The sequence below is a fragment of the Magnolia sinica genome, chromosome 3, assembly GCF_029962835.1.
Source record: "Magnolia sinica isolate HGM2019 chromosome 3, MsV1, whole genome shotgun sequence".
NCBI classification, from domain to species: Eukaryota; Viridiplantae; Streptophyta; class Magnoliopsida; order Magnoliales; family Magnoliaceae; genus Magnolia; species Magnolia sinica.
The window spans coordinates 94,036,204-94,061,889 of NC_080575.1; the positions used below are offsets into that span (position 1 = coordinate 94,036,204).

Below are 25,686 nucleotides of genomic sequence, written 5' to 3' on the forward strand. Positions count from 1 at the left end.
CATCAAAATGAGGCAGATCCAAGGCTCAAGGGGGACACACCAGAGTAAGCAGCAGTGATAATGACGCCCACCATTGAAACCTGCTAGCTCCCACCGTGATTTTCATTTTCAATCCAACCTGTTCAGGGAGGCCACATAGACGGAAAACATACGTATCTATCAGCTTGATTCAAAACTTATGTGGCCCCAAGATTTTTCAGCGGTAGGTTTTTAATCCCCACTGTGTGGTCCACATGAGCATTGAATCTCCCTCAATTTTTGATTTATATACTAAAATGACGTGGAAAAATGGATGGACGGTGCGGATAAGATCAATACATCACGGTGGCCCCTCAAAGCCGAGTTCGGGAAAGGCGGGGGTAGTGCCCAATCCGCGGCCCGAGTATATAGGGATGGCTCCCCCTGGGGGGCCTCGGCAACAGAGTAGAAGAAGACGTATTAGGCCGTCTGCCTTTTCTTCTTCTTCTTCTTCTTCTTCTTCTCGTCTCTCTTTGAGAGTAAGGAAAAAAGACACTATCTTTCCTTGGAATTTCATCGACAATGTCGAAGGAGATCGAGAACAGCAAAGAATCTGTCGGAGAAGTAGACGATCAGGTCGTGACTCCATGGGAGGTCTCTGCGAAAGACGGCGGCAAGATCGACTACGATAAGCTCATTGACCGCTTTGGCTGCCAACGCCTCGACGAAACCCTAGTCCGCCGCGTCGAGCGCCTCACTTCCCGCCCGCCCCATGTCTTCCTCCGCCGTGGTGTCTTCTTCGCTCACCGGTAACCCTCGATCCAAACTATCTAGAATTCTCAGCCCTCGATCGCATCCCGCATTAAAAGCTCTGGTTTTTTTTTTATTAAATTTGTTATTGTAGTGATTTCAATGAGATTCTTGATGTGTACGAGAGAGGCGAGAAGTTCTACCTCTATACGGGGCGAGGGCCGTCATCAGAGGCTTTGCATCTCGGGCATTTGGTTCCTTTCATGTTTACCAAGTAAAATCCTGCAAACCCAATTCAATTTTATATGTTACTTTTTTAGGCCATGTTTGGATGTAGAATTGATTTCAACTGTGATTCTGCATTGTGGATGGAGTGAAGCTTCCAGTGTTAGATTACTCCGATGGCATTCGAAGTCAATAATCAGTCACTGAATTGTGATTACTTTCTTTTCAAGTTGGACTAGAAAAAAAAAATAATTGCAAGAATACTAAGAGAGCTAAATTATAACTACGGCGAGATTTTGATTATCTGCATCCATTTTGTTGCATCTTTAAGTACTGAATTTGAATCCACTGTATATCAAAGGACTGCACTAGCTGGTTTACGCATAGTCATTCTGAGGGCATGCTTACAACAAAAGCGCTGTGGGCTGGAGAATCTGTATCAGATCCATACCATCCATCAGGTTTGCGGCTGTATTTTCACCTTGGATCCTAAAAATCATCCAAATCCAAGACTTTGGTGGGCCACACAGTAGGGACCGGTGTAAAATCATGTCAAAAAATTTATTTGCCTGGTGTAGCCTATGAGTCTTGGAATGTCCTGACTTTCTGGGAATCCAGCCATCCTGGTCTGGCCTGGTGCGGTGCATTAGATAAGTGGAATTGATGGCAGATACACTCCCTCACACACGGTTTAGACTTTTTTAATGGTGGGACTTCCCATCTCAACTGCTCCTGAATGAAGCCCACCTAAATTTTGAATTGGCCTGATTTTTGGGCCCCGTTCCAAGCAATGGGTGACAAACTTGATGGATGGGGTGGATCTCATCCATATGAAGTCCTCCATCCACATCAGCAAATAATCATGCCCCACATGACTACACATAGTCACTTTTTGTTCATTTTCGATATCTAAGCACCATCTTGATTTTTATTTTTTTTGGCATTGGAAATTGTGAGTTTGTGAGTAATTATATTTTTGTAATATGTATGATGCAGGACAATTAACCATTTACTCTAAAAGCTCAAACTGATAGAGCATGGCAAATTAATCCCTTTATCTCATAGCCCAGGCCCCAAATCCATGGGTTAAGTTCTTGGCCAAACCCTCATTGTGGGCCCTAAATCCATGGGTTCCGCCTCACACAAACCACCCACCTCACAAGGCCCCCGAATCCATGGATTCTGCGGGCCGCCCACCCCGAGTGTGCCCCCGCATCTCATAGGCCACCCTACTCGAGCCCGGTGTGAAAATGCCCCTGCATTAATGTACTTCAAGTAAATTTCATAATTGGCATTGGATTGCACGATTTAAAAATGGTGGTGAATCATCCTCCTCGCTTGCGGCACTAATGTACACCCATCCAGACCATCCAAATTCGAAGGGAAAAAGGAAATCAAATGGTTAATATATCTTCTCAGTGCAATTTTTTGTTTTTGAGTTTTTGCTCCACACACAGTTGGCACAGCAATTTGGGTGGATTATCTTACAAGTTACAAATTACAACTATGCTAGGGAACGCTTCAGTTGAAGAGTCACCTCTTCTTTTTACATGGTGCAAAACTAACACAGGAGTCTAGCCTGTCTTTTAAATCGTTAGGAGTAGAGGAAAATTTTCAACTTGAATTGGTAGATGCACTGAAAAAAAAAAGGACACATTGTTGCTGGAAAATGTTCAGTTTGTCTTTGGAAATCCAATACACATATTCTCTTCAGGTTAACATTCTTATTCACTGTGTTCGTATTTTCTTGTCAGTTTCTTAGAAGATTAATTTAGTGCAGATGGCAGTTTAGTAGGTATCTACTTTTTTTTCCTAATTAAATGCAAAGAAATATTAATCATTATTTTTCTAAGCTTGTAAATGGGCAATTATTAATTTTGGCAATATTTCTGTCCCTTGTCATAATCAAGGAAGAATTGTATCTGAATTGTGTGGTTGGAAATGGTTTTTGGTAGAGTAAAGCAGACAATGGAAAGTTCTTCTCTTTTCTTTTGCTTTCATACGAACAGAAAGCCACAAGAATTATATTGTAGCTTCTTGTTATCTCAAACTTTGCTGAAATTCCATCATGTTTAGTAAGCACTGATTATCATTGCTTGCAGATATTTGCAGGATGCTTTTAAGGTTCCTCTTGTTATACAACTTACTGATGATGAGAAGTGCATGTGGAAGAACCTCTCAGTGGAAGAGAGCCAAAGGCTAGCACGAGAGAATGCAAAAGACATCATCGCCTGTGGTTTTGATGTAACAAGAACCTTCATTTTCTCAGATTTCGATTATGTTGGCGGGTAAGTTCTTAAAATATCTTCGCCTTTAGCTGCATGAAAGTATTATCTGCATGATTACATGACCTAAGGCTTCATCCTAGGAAGATATGGCAATGGATTCTGATTTTGAGGTTGCACTTCAAACTACCTTGTTACTGTTGTGCACATAATTGCTTAGTTGACACTTCTCTTTGGCTTTGGTTTCATTCATAGTTTGCAGTTCGTGGAGTGGCCAATCAAGTCAGCGATAGGGTTATTCTTGTTATTGTTGCTTTGTTCAATTTGTTAATTCAAGTAGGTTATAGACCTGGTTTGCAAATTCGGTTTTCTTAGCTCTTCTCTAAGATTCATACATTATTTTAATATTTAGTCTGTTAACTCTATATTATACAGTTGTGCATCTAGAGTGTTGCGAGATGATATTTAACACACTTGCTAGTTATTCCCCATGCCATGATTTATATAGTCTAGTTATTATCAATTTGCATGATAAGCATGACTACCTGATTAGGCAAAAATAGCATTGATTATACATCATTTGATTGATGATTAAGGAATTTTAGATACAGAGGGTGTTGCATTGAAAAGTTCAGAAAAAATTTTAAAAAAAATAGAGTAAAAAATTTCCATCATGTTTGTTTTTCTTTTTTAATATGAGAACTAATCACCTACAACTGGTTGCACACTACAACCCTTTTTTTTATATATGGATTTTGAATTTTCATTTCCACATTTTTTTAATGGTGACTACATTTATTAAGAAGCAAGAAGAAAATACGTCAATGAGAAGGGCTGATGATGAGTAACCCCCTATTCACTCCTAAAGCTACTCTATTGGCCCCATCATTAACCTCTCTTGTACGAAGGAGAAGGAAGGATTCAAAGATGCCAAAAACTATTTAATATCTTAAATACATGATTCCATTTCCATCCATTTTAACAATGGTGGTGATGAGATATTTGTTTATGCTGCAACTATTTACTTTTATCAAACAGTTTTAAACTCAAGGCAAACCCATTTTGATGCAAGTTAAAACACTAAGGGGTAACTAGGCTCAGAATGAACCAAACACAACTTGAATTACTAAATCAGGGCAAAAGAGTGCTCTGTGCAGCCGGTGAAAATCAGCGTGGTTTTAGTTTGCCTGGGTTTTCCCCCATGTTTGTCAATTTGTTCTGCCCAAATCAAATCAAAATTTAGGTGGGTTGTTCAACTTCTGCAACTATCATCTTTACAAGCGATCATTGAATTTCATCTTCCACAAAAATGTATTTATTAAATTCCCATGCCATACAAGTATGTACCTTTCCCTTCTCAGTGTTCCACTTCCTTACACTAAATTTCCTTTCTCAGTGCCTTCTACAAGAACATGGTCAGAGTAGCAAAATGTGTCACTTTCAATAAGGTAATGGTCTTGAGAAAACCCTTTTTAATAGAAATTTGTTATCCGTGCTCTTCCACAGCTGAAATTATTTGAGTGGTGCAATTCAGGTTGTGGGCATATTTGGTTTTACTGCTGAAGATCACATTGGAAAAATCAGTTTTCCTCCTGTTCAGGTCTGGCAGATTACCACACTACTCTCTCTCTAGATTGGATGACACTGATAAGAAACTGCTACTGGAGACTCTTGACGCAGTCGTGTTTGTTTTGCTACAGGCTGTCCCGTCCTTCCCTAGTTCATTTCCACACCTTTTCTCTGGCAAAGACAATCTTCGTTGCTTGATTCCATGTGCTATTGACCAGGTGCTGTTTTCTTAATGTTAAAAGTATCTTAATGTTATAAGTTAATTCTTTCAACTTTTTGTTAGGTATATGAATATAATTTTGAAGTTAAAAAATCTGTATTTTTCTTAATGTTCTACTAATTTTTATTACTTTCTAGAAGGCAATCTTAACATATCCCGCTGAGTGGTCAACTTTGTTATGGAAATTTGAAATCTGATCCAACTTGTACACACAAATCAGAAACATGTTCTTCTTCTTCTTTCTTAAAGTGATAATGATTCATTACAATGCGCCAAAAGGCGGAGAACAAGGTACAAATGTGTGAGCGCACTTCAAAACCGAGGGAAACAATCGATAGAAATGTTTAAAAAAGTCCAATCTAACATCTCTGACTTAGCCCTCCTAAACACCTCTGAGGCTGATCCACTTTTATCTCTGAAGCATCGATTGTTTCTTTCCCCCCAAATAGCCCAAAGACTGGCCAGCAGGGACAGCCTTCATAGAACCTTGCCATCTTTCCCATAGCCACTTCCATGCTAAGCGAAAAAACAAGCCATCTGTAGTCCCTGGCATCACCCAATAAGCCTTAAAAGGGGTTGAAGAACCTCTCCCACACCAATTTGGCGAACGAACAATGGACAAACAGGTGGTTTACCAACTCTGCATCATGCTTGCACATTGGGCATATGTTTGGACTAACCAATTACCTCTTTTGGTGGTTGTCAGTAGTGAGCACCCTGTTTCCACCCATCAACCAAGCAAAGGCCATTATCTTTGGAGGAGCACCATTGTGCCACTAATAAGCCAACAAACTTTCATGTCTGAACTACCTAAATGCGTGCCTTTGACGTTCATAAATTTCAATGCATTAATATATGAAGATATTATATTCATCTTTTTGTTGAATGGGTGAGTTATGATTAATTTTTGTGTCTAATTCCTCAAGCGTCTGTTGCTGGGAACTCCTTTCTATGCCTTATGTGCTATTTAACTACCTGTTTTTGCTTCTGATTTCACCAAACGACAAACTTGCCTTTGCTGCCTCTAAAGCCCCAAGAAAATTGTTCTCTTTAATATTTCATGGACCATTCTCTTCTCACATCACTTTATTCTTTCATATGTATTGTTGTAGCATGATGTACTATACTTCATACTTATTTTCCTGACTGTATTTCATGCTTATTCTCTCATTCCTTCAGGATCCATATTTCAGGATGACGCGGGATGTTGCTCCCAGGATAGGGTATCAAAAGCCTGCATTGATTGAGTCATTATTCTTCCCTGCCCTTCAGGTATTTTCGGGTTGTCCTTATTCTGATGCCCATTTGTATTCATGATGCAAATGTGTCCAAGTTAATCCTAGATAAACGTATTATTCCTTGATGTTCTTGCCCCTATCTGTTGTACATTTTTGTTTCTTTTCTGTGCCTCTACATAGTAAACTTGTTGTTTTACTCTTAAAAGAAGTACAAAAAAAGATAAACCAGTTATGATCAGTTTAAAACAATTTTTTAAAAAATGCAACAATGATATTCACCTAAATTGACAGCTTTGTTAGCTGCTATTTTAAGGGGAAGGGTTTTCTTTCCCTTTTTTTTTTTGTTTTTTGTTTTTTTTTTTTGTTTTTGTTTTCCTGATGAATGAAAAACTTGGTTACATTATTCTATTCTTACCAGATATATTCAGTTGCTGTACAGAGGAATACCATTTATGTATATATATTTGCTTTTGTTTGTTCTCTAGCCGCACAAATTTTCTTGTGTTCAGTAATGGGTGCTAAGCTTGTTTTACAGAAGCAACCAATTGACTTCTGTACTCGAGTGGCTCATGAAGTGTGGAGAATATTTTGTACAGCGTCACGTCCATACTAATGTGCTGTATATGTCATTGGGTACAGCCATAAAAACTGTTAGTTTGATTTTATTTTTTTTACTAGTTGTAACACCCCGATTTCTAAAACCCGAGTACGAGACTCGTCTTCAGAAATCCGAGAGTTTATAAATTAGAGAAACAGCGGAATGTAAACTTAGAGTGCGATAGCCAAAAGAAGCATGTATATCCATAAGAGCCCAAATATTTGACCCGCTCAGCTGGGGGTCTCAGTTACAAAATTCCAAAAGTTCCCAAAATTCTAACGATTAAAATGTTTGACTACTGATTAATTCCAAAGTATGCTGCTGCTTCTTGTTGCGGCGCATCATCATAGTATTCTTCCTCGGGCTTCACAGTCGGACCTACGATGCAGGGATGCACATCCAGTTGGATTTGGGCTCGTCGCCCATGCAATCATCGACCTGGGAATGATCATCCAGTCGGAACAGGGGCTGATAGTTGATGGTCTGGGAGCTAGCGAAACGATACCCTAACAATACTAGGGCACGTGCTATAGCATCCAGAATAGTCATCCGTCATCGCCAATATGCTATGAATGCATGATTAGCCAGCCATTATTTATCCAGTTACAATCAACCAATTTAAGTAACTCAATGGTCACTACGGGGAGCTTAGAGTGCAGCGTAGGCCGACAGCTCGAGCATAGTGTCCCATTACCACCATCCCCGGCTCATGAGGTCCTTCACCTTGGGATGTTTTAATAGGATACCTTGATTAAAATGACACCAGTTCAAGGTCCCTATTTCCCACACATTTGTCTATTACATCCCAAGTGTGGCTTGCATACAATCATGGAATCCTCCATGTGTCGCATCAAGAGGTTATGTACAGAGGCAAATCATGTTAACATGTGACAATATATGACTTCAAATAAGGCATGTAAGGAAGCATCATGAATTAATAACTGATGAGGATATATTATCAAGTCATGTGAATAGTGATCAAGGATTAACTAGCATGTGGGCAAGTATCACAATAATGGTGATATAGTACAAACTAGGTTTAGCTAATTGAGAAATGGAAAGCCCAAGGGGAAAGTCATCACCTGAATGGTAGAGTTCACGGACTTGGTCTGAGTCTCTTTCGGTCCGGGCTCACTCAAAGGATCTCCTAAAAATTATAGCTTGTATTGGTCAGGTGATTCTATGGCCTTGTACAAAAGTTCAAAGGAACTCAACAATAAGGCCATTTAGGCTTGCGTTAGGCCCACCATATATTTATTCAGTCAAGGTGGTCCCAAGGAATTTCAATAGGCAGTGGTCTATTTGACAAGGGTCCGCCTTTATCTTTTTCCTCAAGGCTTAGGACAAGTTCACCAAATGGATGGATGGTTTGGATGAAGCACATACGTCAGGGTGGGGCCCACGGAGCACCGAGGAGTAGCCCACCCGATTCTCTGTTAGCCACCCCCTATTAAGGATCGATACCAAGACCTCCAGCGTTGAATTGAGGTATCTCCACTCAGTTTGCCAATTGAGCTATGGATCTGAGTGATCATGTCCAGAGCTAGGCGTCCACAGGTGGACGGTCTGGATAAAATAAATGTATTAAGGTGGGCTATGTCCAGACCTCGGACGGTCTGGATTCAACATGGTGTCAGGTGGGTCCCACATCTGTGAATAGTGATATAAAAGTAGTGTCCCATTACTACCATCCTCGGCTCATGAGGTCCTTCACCTTGGGATGTTTTAATAGGACCTTTAAATATGTTTGCTAAGAGTAAAAGTACTCAGGACTGTGGCCCATCTTTGATACTCGGGTGTTACCCCTGATAACCCCGATTATTGAAATAAAAGGCGATTAAGAAAGATAACTTAAACTTTACACGTGTAGGTCGGGGCTCCCATTCGACGATGAAGCCAACCACCACGGTCCAAATAAGCCAAGTCGAACCTAACACCAGCCGAAAGGTAAAAACTCAGCAAAACCCTTAGATTTAAAACAGGCTATGAACAAATCAACTGAGTCACTTTGACGCAATACACCCATTAACAACCTTGGGAGAATAAATTATGACTAGCAAGGCACTTAAAATTCCTTGAATCCCGATTCAACCGTCAAACCGAAACCTCGGACCTATCAAACCTTTGGATCACGATATATGGGCAAATGAGGCCCTGAATGGTATGATATGGCCCACCTGGGCCTCGGCCCCGCCCCAAACCGGGCTAGGACCTTTATGACTGGACCCCAAGACAGTTGATCGGGGCAGATCAAGCACCAGAGTCATGGTGGGCCCCCAAAGCCAGGTGCACGTGCACCCCAACCACTAGTGCACGACGTGCACTGAACGTAGAGGATCGGTCAAAGGTTTTGTTTACCGACCCTTTTTGCAAATTGAGAAGAATCCTCTCCCGCCATTTTCATCATTTGAAACGAATGGGTTCAAACCCCTAAGTGAGCCACCCTGATCGTTTTTTGAGCAATCCAGACAGTCCATTTTGTCGGTGGGGCCCACCCCAACAAAACCATATAAGGATGAGGGGCCCCGAAAACAAACGAAGGGAATCGATCCCTGACCATCCGTTCTATCATGAATAAACAGAAGGCGAACAGACCGCTGAAGTTATGGGGAGAGCCGAGTCGGTTGAATTTCCGACGTGCAGATCCAGCTCTCTCTCTCTCTCAAGCAAAAAAATGCAGATGCCAGCTCTCTCTCTCTCAAGCCAAAAAATAGCCAAACAGGGAGAACTTACAAGCCACTGCCTAGGGATTCGCAGGACCCATCCCAACCACCGGATCTTTAGCTCCATGCTTATAAATGGGGAGGTTCAACCCTCCCAAACTCCACACAGGAGAGAAGTAAGAAAGGAAGGAAGCAAGGAGAGAAAACAGAGAGAGAGAGAGAGAGAGAGAGAACAGTGAAGGAAGGTGAGCTCGGCTCGCACTGTCCCCACTCAGTCCATGAGAACGGACCGAGCCGAGTCAGTGTAAGACTGCAGCCACACCACTCCTGTGGAAAGAGAGAGAAAAGAGAGAGGAAGGTGTAGGGGCGGTGGGTGCGTACAAGTCAGCTCAAGTTCGGACCCAACTGTGGAAGGTAGAGCCCTTCCCTCCATTTTTTCTTAAAGAGAAACTCTTGAAAACCTACACTAAACTCCATTACACCTAACCTTGGTTGAAAAACACCCATCAACAAGGACCATTCAGGGAGCCAAAAACAGGCTCTGTTTGAAGGCTGAATGCGGCCTACGAGCAGACCCTGTTTTAAGGACAAAACAGCCTAAGTGCGGGACATGTTTGGGGCCAAACAATGGCATGAAGATGGCCCCAGCCGAGGGCTGAAACCCAGTCCAAGAACAGCTCCCAACATGAGCTCAGTAGGCTGCAGCTCGGACTGACATAAGTCTGAAACTGAAAGAGATAATGTCCCATTTTGGGCCGTCCCTTGACTGAAAAAGATATTTGCCACCGTGCCCCGTTGTGCACTGAGATGGGTTGAAAAAAAAATGGCGTGGAAGTGTGCGGTGATGGAGCCAAAACCATGGCCAGAAGTAGCTTCAAAAACATTGCACTGCAGGGGAAGAAACCTGTGCACCCTAACAATGAAAGGAGAAGCAGACTTTGGGCCTCACTAATGTTCAACTGGGCCTTGCCAAATGCAGGTGGGCCTCACAAAAGACTAAGGGGCTGCCTTGGTTTTGGGTCTTGCACACGTGCAGGTTGGCCGCACCCTGCATCAGCAGGTTATATATGTTATATTATATAAGGTGCCTCTGGTATATGAGATCCATCAAAGCAACGTGAGGTACGTGGATTACATCCTGACCGTCCATCATGGTCTCCAACGCTAGGCCTTTTATAACATAGGCGCGTGATGTGCCCATGTGGGACCCACGCTAATATCATGCTCAAATAAATATTAGATGCATGTGATATATATAATATTTAAATATCAGAAGTATGTGATATATATATATATATATTTATATATATATATATAATATTTAAATATCAGAGGCATGATATAATATTCTAATATATCTTAGATGCACGAGACGTTGAATATTCATATATTAGATGCGTGTGGTTGGCCCCATGTGGGACCCACCTGACACCATGTTGAATCCAGACCGTCCGAGGTCTGGACATAGCCCACCTTAATACATTTATTTTATCCAGACCGTCCACCTGTTGACGCCCAGCTCTGGACATGATCACTCAGATCCATAGCTCAATTGGCAAACTGAGTGGAGATACCTCAATTCAATGCTGGAGATCTTGGTATCGATCCCTAGTAGGGGGTGGCTAACAGAGAATCGGGTGGGCTACTCCTCGGTGCTCCGTGGGCCCCACCCTGACTTATGTGCTTCATCCAAACCATCCATCCATTTGGTGAACTTGTCCTAAGCCTTGAGGAGAAAGATAAAGGCGGACCCTTGTCAAATAGACTACTGCCTATTGAAATCCCTTGGGACCATCTTGACTAAATAAATATATGGTGGGCCTAACGCAAGCCTAAATGGCCTTATTGTTGAGTTCCTTTGAACTTTTGTACAAGGCCATAGAATCACCTGACCAATACAAGCTATAATTTTTAGGAGATCCTTTGAGTGAACTCGGACCACAAGGAGACTCAGACCAAGTCCGTGAACTCTACCATTCAAGTGATGACTTTCCTCTTGGGCTTTCCATTTCTAAATTAGCTAAACCTAGTTTGTACTAGATCACCATTATTGTGATACTTGCCTACATGCTAGTTAATCCTTGATCACTATTCACATGACTTGGTAATATATCCTCATCAGTTATTAATTCATGATGCTTCCTTATATGCCTTATTTGAAGTCATATATTGTCACATGTTAACATGATTTGCCTCTATACATAACCTCTTGATGCGACACATGGAGGATTCCATGATTGTATGCAAGCCACACTTGGGATGTAATTAGACAAATGTGTGGGAAATAGGGACCTTGAACTGGTGTCATTTTGATCAAGGTATCCTATTAAAACATCCCAAGGTGAAGGACCTCATGAGCCGGGGATGGTGGTAATGGGGCACTATGCTCGAGCTGTCGGCCTACGCTGCGCTCTAAGCTCCCCGTAGTGACCATTGAGTTACTTAAATTGGCTAATTGTAACTGGATAAATAATGGCTGGCTAATCATGCATTCATAGCATATTGGCGATGACGGATGGCTATTCTGGATGTTGTAGCACGTGCGCTAGTATTATTAGGGTATTGTTTCGCTAGCTCTCAGACCATCAACTATCAGCTCCTGTTCCGACTGGATGATCATTCACAGGTCGATGATTGCATGGGCGACGAGCCCAAGTCCGACTGGATGTGCATCCCCAGGTCGATGTGCATTCATGCATCCATGCATCTAATAAGACTGCATATTACCTGTTTTGGATTACTGCTTGTTTTCCTTTTAACTATGTTTGCTAAGGCGGCAATGTGTAATCTTGAGGGGAATTACATTGAGCTGACCACTCATCCATCAACTATCCAACTGTACAGAGTATGCAGGGACGGATGTAGAGGACGTCTGTGCCGACCTGGAGGGTGTGACTGTGGAGCCCGAGGGAGAATATTATGATGATGCGCCGCAACAAGAAGTAGCGGCATACTTTGGAATTAATTAGCAGTCAGACATTTTAATAGTTAGAATTTTGGAAACTTTTGGAATTTTGTAACTAAGACCCCCAGCTGAGCGGGTCAAATATTTGGGCTCTCATGGATATACATGCTTCTTTTGGCTATCGCACTCTGAGTTTGCATTCCGCTGTTTCTCTAATTTATAAACTCCCGAATTTCTGAAGACGAGTCTCGTACTCGAGTTTTAGAAATCGGGGTGTTACACTAGCTCTGGCCAATAATATTAGACACTGAAGAATGTAGCTTGCACTTTTCATGATTCTGTTTTTCCGACTCCATTAATCTAGATGATGTTGCTGGTCAAGAGAAATCTAGATGCCTAAATGTTACTGTTTTCTTGAGCAATATATGAATAATTTATTGTTTTCTAAACACTATATGAATATGATTAGAAATTTAGTCCCAAGGCCGCCTAAGATAGGAAGCAGGATGACTTATTGCTTGGGATTCCTAAAATCACCCAAAAGGATTGTTTTCAATTAAATTCTGATGCAGGACTAATGTAGGGGCATTTTCACACCGGGCTCGAGTGGGGTCGCCTGTGGGATGCAGGGGCACACTCGGGGTGGGCGGGGCCCACGGGGGAGGTCTCATGTTCGAGGCTCCTCACCGGGGGCGATTAATGTGCATTTCACACTGGGCTCGAGTGGGGTAGCTTGTGGGATGCGGGGACATACTTGAGGTGGGCGGCCCGTGTGAGGCGGTAGCCATATGATTTGGGGCTCACGAGGGGGGTTTGGCCGAGGTCTTAACCCATGAGATGTGGGGCCTGGGCTATGAGATAAATGGGTTAATTCGCCACGCTCTAACAGTTTGAGCTTTTAAAGCAAGTGGTTAATTGTCCTGCATCAAGGACAACTAACCACTTGCCCTAAAAGCTTGAACCGATAGAGCGTGGTAAATCAATCCCTTTTATCTCATAGCCCATGCCCCACATCCCATGGGTTAGGTCCTTGGTGAAACCCCCTCTCGTGGGCCCCACATCACATGGGTTCCACCTCACACGAGCCACCCGCCTCACACACGCCACTCACACGAGCCGCCCACCCTGAGTGTGTCCCTGTATCCCATAGGCCACCCCACTTAAGTCCGGTGTGAAAATGCCTATGCATTATTCACCCCCAGTGAAGAGTCTCAAACACGAGACCTCCCGCTTTGATACTACTTTGATGCAGGACAACTAACTAGTTGCTCTAAAAGCTCGAACTAATAGAATATGGTGAATCAATCCCTTTATCTCATAGTTCAGGCCTCACATCCCATGGGTTAGGTCCTCGGCTGAACCCCCCTCGTGAGCCCCAAACACATGGGTTCCGCTTTACACGAGCCACCCGCCCACCTTGAGTGTGCCCCTACATCCCACAGGCCACCCCACTTGAGCCCGGTGTAAAAATACCCTTGCATTAAATTCATTTTATATTTAATTTGTTGCGGAAAGAGTATTAGGATCCATTTTTAGCTAAGAGCCACGTCCACTTTGCTTTCGTTATTTTGATCTATTTATTGTGTTTTATTTGGTATGTGGATGATTTTCTTTGTTATTGTCAAACTTCGACTGTCCATTTTAAAATTTCTTTTAATTCTTTACGTCTTTGTTAATTATGGTTGATGAATAGACCCAATATGTTGAGTTCACTGCCTTCAGGTTTCACCCCTAGGTGGCTTCATTTCCATAAATGCTTTGGTTTCATTCCACTTCTGTCGACTAAGATAACCCCAATCTGTTTTCAATATGGATGTTGCAGGGAGAAACAGGAAAAATGTCTGCCAGTGATCCGAACTCAGCAATATACGTGACAGATTCAGCTAAAGACATAAAAAATAAGGTTTTTCATCAGAAATATTGTACTTTTATTTATGTTATTAGATAAGTGTATCACTCTCAATGTGTGGCCTTTTGACTTTGATTGGATGCAAGATTTTTCTCTCTGTTTGGTAAATTTGGGTAAAGGTTGACCTGGATTCCTTTGAAGTAATATATGGTCTTTTTTGAGGGACAAAATGTGGTCTGTCATATGTTTTTACTTTTTGCCATAATGGTGACCTTAAGGGTATAATGTTGAGTGCAGGTGGTCCAACTTCATGCTCATAACTTTGGTCAAAAGTAAAATAAAAGAAAAAGAGGGAAGAAGTTGGACAAGTCATGTACTTAAAATTTCTGCTTCCTCTTTGGAACTTGTGATCCCTTGATGCTTTAGGAATTGTTGGAAATTCATTTTCGTTATTGCTCCTCCATTTCTCAAGATGATACACCACTCATAAAAAAGAAAGAAAGAAAGAAAGATACATCATTCACCATCTGTTGCCCACTAAATAAATTGTATTCTTTAGATTGCATGGTTCTCAGCTTGTTACTGTTTATATTGTCTTGCTAAATTCATCAGGAGGATTGAATTGGCAGAGACGTTTACATGCCCATGATATTCCCTGGATTGGGCTCTCTCTTCAAATCTTTAGATGTTAGAATCAATATGATAAGTTTAATGGGTAATCTATTACTAGAAAATAAAGCCCCTATTGTGGATTGAGTAAAACAAATGTGAGAGTCATGTAATATCAGCTCAACTCCTTTTCTTTTCTTTTATAAATTAACACTTGTGCTGACTTTTATATGTAAATCTGAATTCCCTTTTTCTGAAGGCACATTCTTATTGGATGCTTGTTTTGGTCTTTTGGATATGCGTATGTGCTGAGTTTTTGTATCCAACAACATGATATTTGCAATAACTGTAACATGCTTTATAACTTGTAGGTGAATAAGTATGCCTTTTCTGGTGGACAAGATTCTATAGAGAACCACAGAAAATATGGAGCAAATCTAGAGGTAGCAGTTTCTTGCCTTCTCTTTTCATCATGGAGATGCATATTGTCGAGAAAGTCTGATTCTTTTCATGTTTGCGAGTTGTGACAGTTTTGAAGCTTAATATTGGCAATGCATTTACTTCTTCTTCTTCTTCTTCTTCTTCTTTTTTTGAAAAGTGAATTTTCACTAGAAGAAAAGAGACTACAATAAGGAAAAGATTGTGAAAAGGGAAGGGATTCTCTAACGCTTCGCAGAGAAGCACCCTCAGCTAAGTCATCTGCTACATCATTGACATCTCCAGATACATTGGAGAAAGAAATCAACGTGGTTTATTCCATCTCCCTGACTTCCTCTATCCACCAAAGGAACCACTACAGGAAAATTCCTGAAGAAGAAGCCCATCTAATCGCATTGGCCGAATCTCCTTCACTGATGCACTTAGAGGTGTGCATATCAACGAGCACCTACATGCCCCTACCAAAGAGCCCTGACCCAAACTCTGACCCTTCTGTCCAAAATCTCCCTCTAAGCATTATGGTTCTATTCTAGGTATATTTCCCAGGTTTGGTACTAAATTGAAACTGAGATCCTTTACAAACATCATTATAGGAGTAGACTAGGTGCAATCCTTTGGATGGGTGTGGATTATGTGAGGCAGGTGTGACAGTTTAGTGGGTGAGGCCATGACCGAGGGGCCCACCTTGAGTATGTGTTGTATATCCACGACGTCCATCCATTTCGCGAGATTATTATAGGACATGGTTCTAAAAATGAGGCAGATCCAAAATTCAGGTAGACCACAGAGTAGGGATTGAATTCCCACCAAAACTTCTTGGGGGCCACAAAAGTTTTGGATCAACCTGCTATTTTTGTTTTCCCTTCATCCAGGTCTGCGTGACCTTATCAACAGGTTGGATGGAAAATGAACATTACAGTGGACCCTAGGAAGTTTTTAATGGTGGGCGTTCAATCACCACTGTTTTCCTGTGGTGTGGTCCACGTGAGATTCAGATCTGCCTCATTTTTGGGACCATGGCTAAAATGATCTGGAAAAACGGATGGACGTCGTGGATGTGCAACGGATACATTGAGGTGGACCCCATGGTCAGGGTCTCACCCACTAAGCTGTTACCCCTGCCTCACCTAATCTGTGCCCCCTTTGGGAACTTCCAAAACAGCCGGACGCTTAGCTGAAGAGGCCATCTCTCCATCTTACCAATTTTGTAAGATTCACCGTAGGCATCCCTTCTTCATGTGCAGAATTTCAACCGCCTTTTGAGCATCTTCTCAGTACCTGAATTGCACAAAAGCTGACCTTAGTGCCCTGGATCCCCTACGTCTAGGAATGACCATCTCTGGCAGGCTTTTTAACTCTTCAAATGTCGGAGCTACATCTCTGGCTCCCCACCCCTTATCCAGAGTCAAAGCTAGCAATGAATACAAAAAGGGGCCACACATTCCCCCAGGCTGCCTAGGTCCGCCTGTCTTCCTTTCAGCTAGATTGTCTTCTGATTGTTGATTCATCATCTTCCTCTTCAGCACCAAGACCAACCACCACCTACCAAAGCCTTGTTAGGATATTTCATATAGCTGCAGTTGTTCTTAGTCTCAATGGGTAGGAAGAATGGCTGATGAAGCACATGGGTGGTGATCTGGGGACAGCTATATGCAACTGGGCATTCTCTCATCTGTCCAGACCACCCAATCAGTGGCTGCCTCTTGGATGGAAATTGTACTGATTGGAAGTTACCATACTTATTGTAAAATGAGTCATGGAGGACATTCTTATGTCAATATTAGTTTACTTAAAAAAAAAAAAAACCTTTTGTGTGTGTGTGTGTGTGTGTGTGTGTGTTTTGAAAGGTATTAGTTTACATGAGTATAAAATATAGAAAGAAAAATATATGGAGATAAGACAAATAACGCTAAAGCAGTTTGTGGTATAATAAAACTAGAAAGGGGATGAGATGCAGGTCTGCACTATACTTTGTAGAAATGGGGTTCCAATCAATTATAGGGACCCTTTGTTTCTCCGCTGAGTATTTGAACTTGTGTTGAAGATCTATTTCTTTTGTTCTTCTTCAGGTAGATATACCGATTAAGTACCTGGGTTTTTTCCTAGAAGATGATGCTGAGCTAGAACACATCAGAAAGGTGAGATTACTCTCTCTGCCATGTTCTAATTGTGCATTTGATGGAAATTTATATCGTTCTTCATTTCTTACATTTCCACATCTTCCCATTGCACGATTTTTTCTTCATCACTTCGTAATAAATAAATAAAAATTCTAAAAGAATATGGTGCTGGTTGTCTTGGTGCATCTATTCTTATAACATTTTTTGTGGGCATTTACCAGGAATATGGTGCTGGACGAATGCTGACAGGCGAGGTTAAGAAGCGTCTTATTGAAGTCCTGTCAGAGTTGGTGGAGAGGCATCGCACGGCACGAGCTGCAGTCACGGACGAGGTCAGCTACTTTCTACGAAATGCTTTTCTCTGCCTGTTGGCTAACTAACTATTAAAGTTGATGTTGCTGTTTCTAGGTATATACTAACAAAGGTCCATAAAGAATGGACTGCATCCCATGCTATAGGGAGGTTATATTGAATTGGATCTAAGAATTGCATCATAAATCATAGCCTTTTTAAAGACACTGATAAACGCATAAAAATTAAAAATGGTGTGTCACTTTGTCTTGGATTACTTGAATTACATACCCTGGAGGCTACAACAGCAAATGTTCAAAATGCAAATGGCAGCTCTGAAGTAATACCCAGAATATGAAGGAGGTCCAAATTCTGTTACTCATCAAAAAAGGTCAATCGCCATCCTCCGTATTGCTCTTATCACTAAACGAAGACCTAAACTCATCTGTGCATATACACATTGATTCACATGACAATGTTTTGGACCACACCCTGTTCAATGCAATGCTCCTTCACCATTCCCTATCATATTCTTATTAGCTTTATAACTCCTGTTTGTATGGTTGTTTTAGAAAACAATCTAGTTTAATCCTGTCCGCCAGATTTTCATTGTAAGGAAATTCAACTGCCCACATGCTATTGGTGGTAGGCTTCCACGAGATCTGTTTCAGCAGTGGTGCCCTCATATGATTACTGTCAGACAATATTAGGGCTGAAAGTCGGGTGGGTTCAACCCAACCGACCGGTGACCGACCCGACATTGGGTTGGGCTCGGGCAGGATTTATTGGGTTTGGTATCAGGCTTGGGTTATACAAACACCAACCCGACAAAACTTGGGTTGGGCTTGGGTTGAGGTCTCGGGTTGCCTGACCCAAGCCGAACCCGATTGATATAGAATTGAGTGTGGATTGTCTGCGTTAAAGGCATGGGAAATTCCAATGCTGTCGGGTCTTATTAGTCCACGTTATTTCTGATAACCCAAGTTAACAAGATATGCCGAATTTCTCTCTCCCAAATAGATTGGGTGCTACACAACATGACTTTTAAAGGAGTGGTTGTCCTCTATTTTAGCTTGTTTATTTAGAAAAAATGAAGTTCTTTATGATAAATAATTACATAAATAATTAATAAAATCAAAGGTACAAAAAATAAGACATGTATAGAAATATAATAAACTAATGTAATAACGAAAATATTTGCACATATCCGCCTGAACAACCCAACCAACCCGACTGAGACCGCTTGGGTTGGGCTTGGGTTGAGAATTCCCAACCCGAGGTTGGGTTGGGTTGGGTTGGGTTAGGGTTGAGGTATAGGAACCTTGGGTTGGGCTAGGGTTGAGCACCAACCTGACCCAACCCGCCCGACTTTCAGCCCTAGACAATATCGGTATTGATGCATGTATTGCACCATTGGGATACGGAAGCATAATGGAATGGCATAGGAAATATCGCATTTATTGGGTTATGTATCCCATGTCTGGGGAAAACAGGAGGAACATGATGGAATTCTTTTTAATGAAACATCAGGATATGTTAGAAAAACATATGATTACACACTTAGAACTCAAAACATTACGAAAAATAAGAATGCATTGACAGAAGTTATGGAATTGTTATCCAAAAAGATTTCATATAATTCATAAATCATAAATACCAAAAACATCCAAAAACTTTATAAAAAAAAAGAAGAAGACTACATCTATACTTAGTTCATAAAAAAAGAGTTTTTTTGTTTGTTTTTTTTATTTTATTTTAATCTCACTGCCTTGATATTGTCAATATGTATTGCATGCATTGTTCAGAGTATCCTCGATATTATCCCTATCACCTTTTTAATCTCACTGCCTGGATATCGTCAATATGTATTGCATGCATTGTTCAGAGTATCCTCGATATTATTGAAATATCCTCGATATTATCCCTATCACCAGCTTAGTGATAGCGATAACACTAGTAGTCACAGAAATTCCAGGTATCGGCAATGTATTGCTAAATACCTCCAATGTTTCGATATCTCCAATATTTTTTACTGTGTAAATTTCAGGTCTCGTTTGTATTGCCAATACTTTGTATGTCGGAGATATTTCGATAATATTGCCAATGTATTGATATTGCCAAAAATCTGTTTATTAAAAAAAAATCCATTTCAATTTTTTTTTATGGTGCGTTGTTGTATGCAGTGTTTAAATTGTTAATGATAATATTTATCATATTGCGATATTATTATCATCTCAACACGGGCAATATCAAGACCACAGTCTTTCGTTTTCTTTCCAGTTGTCAACTATATCTCAATAAAATAGTGTTGTCAATATATTGAAATATCAATGGGTGTTTGGATGGATGGTTGGATGGATGGGATGGTTGGATGGATGGGATGGCTGGACTGGTTTCTCACGACAACAAATGCTTTTAAGCTCCCATTAAATGGAAACTTATTATGTATGCATTCTTTTTACAATTTTTTAATTCCGAAATATACAAATATGTGTATTTTAGCATACCCTAAAGTTTTATTGAAAAATTCGACCATTTTCCCCATGTTTCTTTGCATTTCCTGTTATCGGCAATAATATCGGTGATATCGATATCATTTCGGTATCCCTGGCTAGCGAAACTTGTAGCGATACCAATACCTCAAACACTGATTGCACGCAACAATATTGGAGACATTTATATAGTAATCTTGACAAATATCTCATAATATTTTAAAATCTTGTGTGATACTGTTGATACAATATGATATTATTGTGGATGCTGGGGAATTTTATAATTATCTGGTTGTTTCGTATTGAGCAACGATAATATCGGCCGATCTTATTGGTACTGAAACACTGGTCAAATAAGAGCTATTCCATTTCTCATAAATTCTCCTACAAAGGAAATTTGGTCCTAGTGATTACAGAAATCATTCCTCTTGTACTTACCAAGTTGCTTTCCCCCCCTTTCAGATGGTGGATGCATTCATGGCTGTGAGGCCCCTTCCTCATATGTTTGATTGAACCAGCGGCTAAACCCAGTCAGATGATTACGAGAGACACAGAGAGAGAGAGAAAGAGAGAGAGAGAGGGAGAGTTGTCACCCATTTTTATTATTGTAACCATAAGGAAATGTAGTTTCCTTAAATTATCACTTTTTCTTATCAATTTTCAATTTAAAATAGCTTTGATCATTCAGATTTCATGTGCCCTTTTACAACTAATTATGTATTGATTTATTTTTTTCCATTATTCCCAAGATCATGAGGAGATGCACTTGGTTTTGCTGGTGTGGTTATCATTAGGATTATTGATTATTTTCTGGAATGATATGTTCCCCTAGCTATTCTGTCAGAAGCCCCCTATGGAACCCTATCACTTCTTGTGTTCACTCCACATGACATGAGCATGATCCGGATCATTCATTTGGCGGGGCTTATCATGGAAATGGCCAAGGGGCAACTGTTGTTGTGATTGGAATCATCTACAATGCAAAACCATCCAGTTAGTGGCGGATGGTTGAAAGAAATATGTAGTAGTGGTTTGCATGCACTGGGCAAAAGTTCCACTGTTTGTGCAATTTTCTGATTGCAGCGGTGTGGAAACACATGACCAATCTATAGTGGGGCCCGCTGGATGAATAGTTGCGACATGATGGCATCATGTAGGCAGGCTCATGGGATTGTGATCAAAGGTTCCATCAAAGGCTTGTGTTAGTATCACTCCAAATAAGAAAGGAAAAGAAGAAACGATGAAAAGGGCTACAACTCACCAGCCATTCCACGCCAGTATGTCATTTTCCTGTGATTTACGTGTAGTAGTATCAAATGAAGCACATACACCGTTCTCTAGAATGGGCCAGTCTGGAAACTGCACTAACGTTGGAGTTTTCAGTACAAGTGGGGCCCATGGTTTGGTAATCCAGGCCATTGTTCTGTTGTCTCCCCCTGCCATGGATGGATCAATTCATTCCCCAAAAACTCCCAGACTGGATGATACTAGCCAGCAATCTGGGAACTGCCCGCGCCCCACCCCAAGGGTGGAGAGATTTGGGTGGGGGCCATGGTCAGGGGGATAGAACCGGGGTATCCCTTGACTTGTCCAAGTCATATTCACCCCCGACTTGGACGAGTCAAGCCGATTCACCCCAACTGGGGCAAGTCGTGACTCGACTGGAGACTGAATGATTCAGTTCCAGTTCCCGAGTTTTTAAATCATGGATGGAATGGACTGGTGGTCTGAAATAATGAACTAGACTCTTCACAATTTTCATGATATTTTCAAAATCTTGGCGGATTTTAAAACATTGCCATATTAACTCAACAATAGTAAAAGAATTAAAGAAGTCCTGTGTGTGTTAAACTTATTTAATAATTTAAAATAAATATTTTTATATTTAGTGGTATTTTATCAATAATATCCTGAGAAAACCCTGAAAAATATCTTGCAGAGAAATTTCTCAGAACAGGATCTGTCACTATGGCCTAAACCAGTGTGGTGAATGGTATGTATGTTCTATATTTTTGTGTAGATTGTCGAAATAGATTGTGGGTTAAGTTAGCACAAAATAGATGGGGGCAAGAAACAAAGTCACTTCAAAGAATTGCCCATCATCCAAACCATTGGCATTTTGTGTTGCAGATGGATTTCTTGGGTATTGTTTATTTTAACCATCCATTAGTAGGCCAACAATTGGATGGCTATCATCGCCTGATGGATGTGGTTCTGCATGTTTTGTGTGGTTTATGCTCCATCTTGCTACTGGTTTCACAATTTTGATGATCAGGTATTACTTATGTGTGGGGCACTTGTATTTGGATGTCTCATCCTCATTTGACAGTGTAAGAAGGTTTAGCCTCCCCACTTGAAAAGGCTAGAGATTGTACTATAGGGCTAGGGCTATAGGGGTGTGAATGGGTTGGGTCAAGTTAGGAAGAGTTCCTGGCCTAACTCATTTAAAACATTAGGTATTTTATCCCTGGACCTATTAATATCATGGGCAGCTTGAAGATTTATTAAAGAAGTTAGTAACATATTAGAATATTCAAAGCCAACCAAGTTACTTAATTAGTTATTAAATCAAGTTTGGATCTGGATCCTTGCTCTTGCCCAGGTGGTAGACTCTCGGGAGTTTTAACACCCGGTCAAGGGTTTGAGTATCCATAGGTGGTGAAAGCCCACTACGGCATGAGTGTGTGGGGTGTGAGTGCGTGTGATTAAAAAAAATTAAAAACATAAAAAAATAAAGTTTAGATCCACTGTGAGGATTAGATTTTCTCATAGATATGATGCCCCAAATATTTTAGTTCCCTTGAATAAAATTAAATGAGTTTTTTTTTTTAAAAAAAAAATTTTATTTTATGCACACACACCACAATGGGTACTTGAACTCATGACCTTAGTTAAGAGCTGTACATTGAGCCGAGTCAAGTTGAGCTTTGCCCTGCTTGGCTCAGCTCGTTTCCATGACTATCTCAACTTGACCTCAACTCGATTCAACCTTCAGGGCCTGTTTGGCCGGGCAGATCCCACGGTATTACGAGGGATGGGATCGCCTTAATCCCACCGTCCATCCCACGGCGCTGTTTGGGGCAACATATATCCCAAGGCGAACGTATATGTTGGTGGATGAAATGAGGGAATGCGAAATCGCTCTCGGGAACGCCTGTCATCCCGCGTTGCGACCTCGAGCCCATACCATGGAAGCCTCTCCCATCCCGCGTACGGACCGACGGGATCGAGCGATGGCAACGATCAGGAAGTCGTTGGAGATGGCGGGAGATAATGATTCGCGTGCGAATCCGGTAAGCGTACAAATACCCGCCTTCCGTAAAGTCTTCGTCCCTGTGAGTTTCATCTGAGGGATTGCGCAAGAAAGGTCTGCGTTCATCTCCCTCTGTATGCATGCCTCTATCTATGCTTCTTTCATCTTAACATTTGAAATTCATGTGTTAAGAGGCCCCTCATGCTTTCCTGATTGGGGATTTCTTCATGCATGTATGGTGTAGCCCTCAATTTCTCCTATAATTTGGGGCTTCTGCCTCGTGCACGTTGTCATCTCCGGTTTCGGATTTTAATATGTCTTCTGGACGAGGTTGTTGGCAGATTTCACTGTTGATGCCTTCCTCTAGGGGGTTTTGGTCCCTGCATGTCTGCATGTCGTTATGGATTGAAGCTTCCTATTTAGGGGTTTTGCTACTTGCATGTTCTGCTACCAGATTTCAGTGTTGATGCATTACTCTAGCTATTTTCCTCCTTACATGTTCATTCTATTATGGTTTTATACTTTCCATTCAGGGGTTTTGCTACCTGCATGTCTTATTTGGTGGATTTGAAAATATTAACGCCTTCTTCTACGGGATTTTCTGCTCCCTGCAAGTTGATTCCTAGAATGAATTGAAAGCTATAATTTGGGGCTTTTGCGATCTGGGGTTGTCATTATCTTTCTCCGTCCAAAATAGTCTCTCCTGGACTGTTTGATGGCTTGGTATTTTGTGGCGTGATTCTACAGATTCATGCCCTGAGGTGGGTTATGATAGAGATGAAATAGGGCAATTTTGATTGTATTTCTTGGGCATCTTAAATGTATTTGCGATATGATTTTCGTGTTTCTAATGTCATTGCTATAATCCATTAGGCAATGAAGCACTTATGGATTCCCTAACTTCGATACTGATTCAGTTTTCTTTTGTTTTATTTCCATCCATCTCTCCCTCTCTATTTTATGATGTCCATATACATGTGGTGCGACGGCTATTGTTGGAGGCGTTCTTTTCGATTTGGACATATTCTACTGCTTGCTATGATCCATCCATTTGAATATACGTGTGGTGCTTTATGTAGATCTTTGATCTGCATTTCTCTACAAACCTCAAAGTAAATGAACTGTTTGTCCATTCTTATCTTCTATTATAAATCTCATAGCTATATTTTGAAGTTGTGTATTGTTGTAACAAATGTATAGATACCTGATGAATTGACCGTCCAGATTTCGTGAGCCACATAGGTATGATGCATGTTTTTTTTGTTTTTTGTTTTTTTTTGTTTTGTTTCATCAGAGTTCCTGTTAAAATGTCATGGGTAGCTATGCTCCTCATAATGCAATTGAGTGACATTCATGTCATACATGAAAATGATGGAGATCTTAGGTAGCTAAAACATGAGTTATGGGTACACAACTTGGAATGAATCCCTCACTGTTCCTTACATTGTGAGAGAGGTTATGAATCACAGCAACTGGATGTTTTTTCCAGAGACATCAAGAACGTATATATGATTTGGAACCACTAACAAACCGAAATGTAATGTCAATACCATTTAACAGAATACTGAATCAGTTTCAGATTTCAGATGTCAGAATCAGTAGAGAGACTTACAGATGTGAATCACACCAACTTTGTTATTTCCTAACAAATCAGAAATTCTTCCATTGTACATGCAGCAACACACATAGGATTTTAATTGTATATCAGCTTCTGTTGCTATACATGTTGTGATTCAATTTCAGAATGGAAACAGATTCAGATATAGTTTGCACAGGTATGTATGTTTAGTTTCATATCAGCCTCATATTCAGATTTGAGATCTAGCTTGCATAATATATATATATATATATAGTCCTAGTTTCACATCCGATTTCAGTTTCAGATATCTCATATTGCAGAATCTGATTGAATTGATTTAGATGTTGACATACAGATTCACTGTCCGATTCATGAGCATTTCTACACAACTACATTGTATCAGCTATTCGATCTCAAAACATATATAATTGGGTAGTAAAGTTGTTATTTATATTTGGTCCAAATGTACTTGCCAACCTGAATCATGGCCTAGCTCACTCTGTTTCTTGGAATATGTTGATGTTGAAGTGTGTATATATACATTTGGTGGGTTGTTTCCAATATAGCACATTGTCACTTGAGTCTCGAATAACAAGTGGTTGATGGGAACTGACCGTGGGTGTAGTAAGAAGGTAACAAAAAAAAAAAAAAAGATTGACTCTGAAGTGTTTTATTCTGTTTTATGTGAAAGATCCCTGCATGTC

General features: G+C 40.8%; 1 protein-coding gene across 2 annotated transcripts; it reads left to right on the forward strand.

The window, feature by feature from the left end:
• Nucleotides 1–407: 407 nt before the first annotated feature.
• On the forward strand, nt 408–20,898 carry LOC131240277 (tryptophan--tRNA ligase, cytoplasmic). 2 transcript variants are annotated; one of them, XM_058238402.1, is made up of 12 exons: nt 411–767; nt 863–982; nt 3,036–3,221; nt 4,555–4,606; nt 4,693–4,758; nt 4,859–4,945; nt 6,127–6,219; nt 14,174–14,254; nt 15,181–15,252; nt 17,317–17,385; nt 17,589–17,699; nt 20,613–20,898. In XM_058238402.1, the coding sequence occupies exons 1-12, from the start codon at nt 541–543 to the stop codon at nt 20,661–20,663; spliced, it is 1,215 nt and encodes a 404-aa protein (XP_058094385.1). In that variant the 5' UTR covers nt 411–540; the 3' UTR covers nt 20,664–20,898. The 2 variants fall into 2 exon arrangements, with proteins under 2 accessions (XP_058094386.1, XP_058094385.1); XM_058238403.1 differs by lacking the exons at nt 17,317–17,385; nt 17,589–17,699; nt 20,613–20,898 and adding an exon at nt 15,408–16,093 and having other exon boundaries at nt 408–767.
• Nucleotides 20,899–25,686: the final 4,788 nt, after the last annotated feature.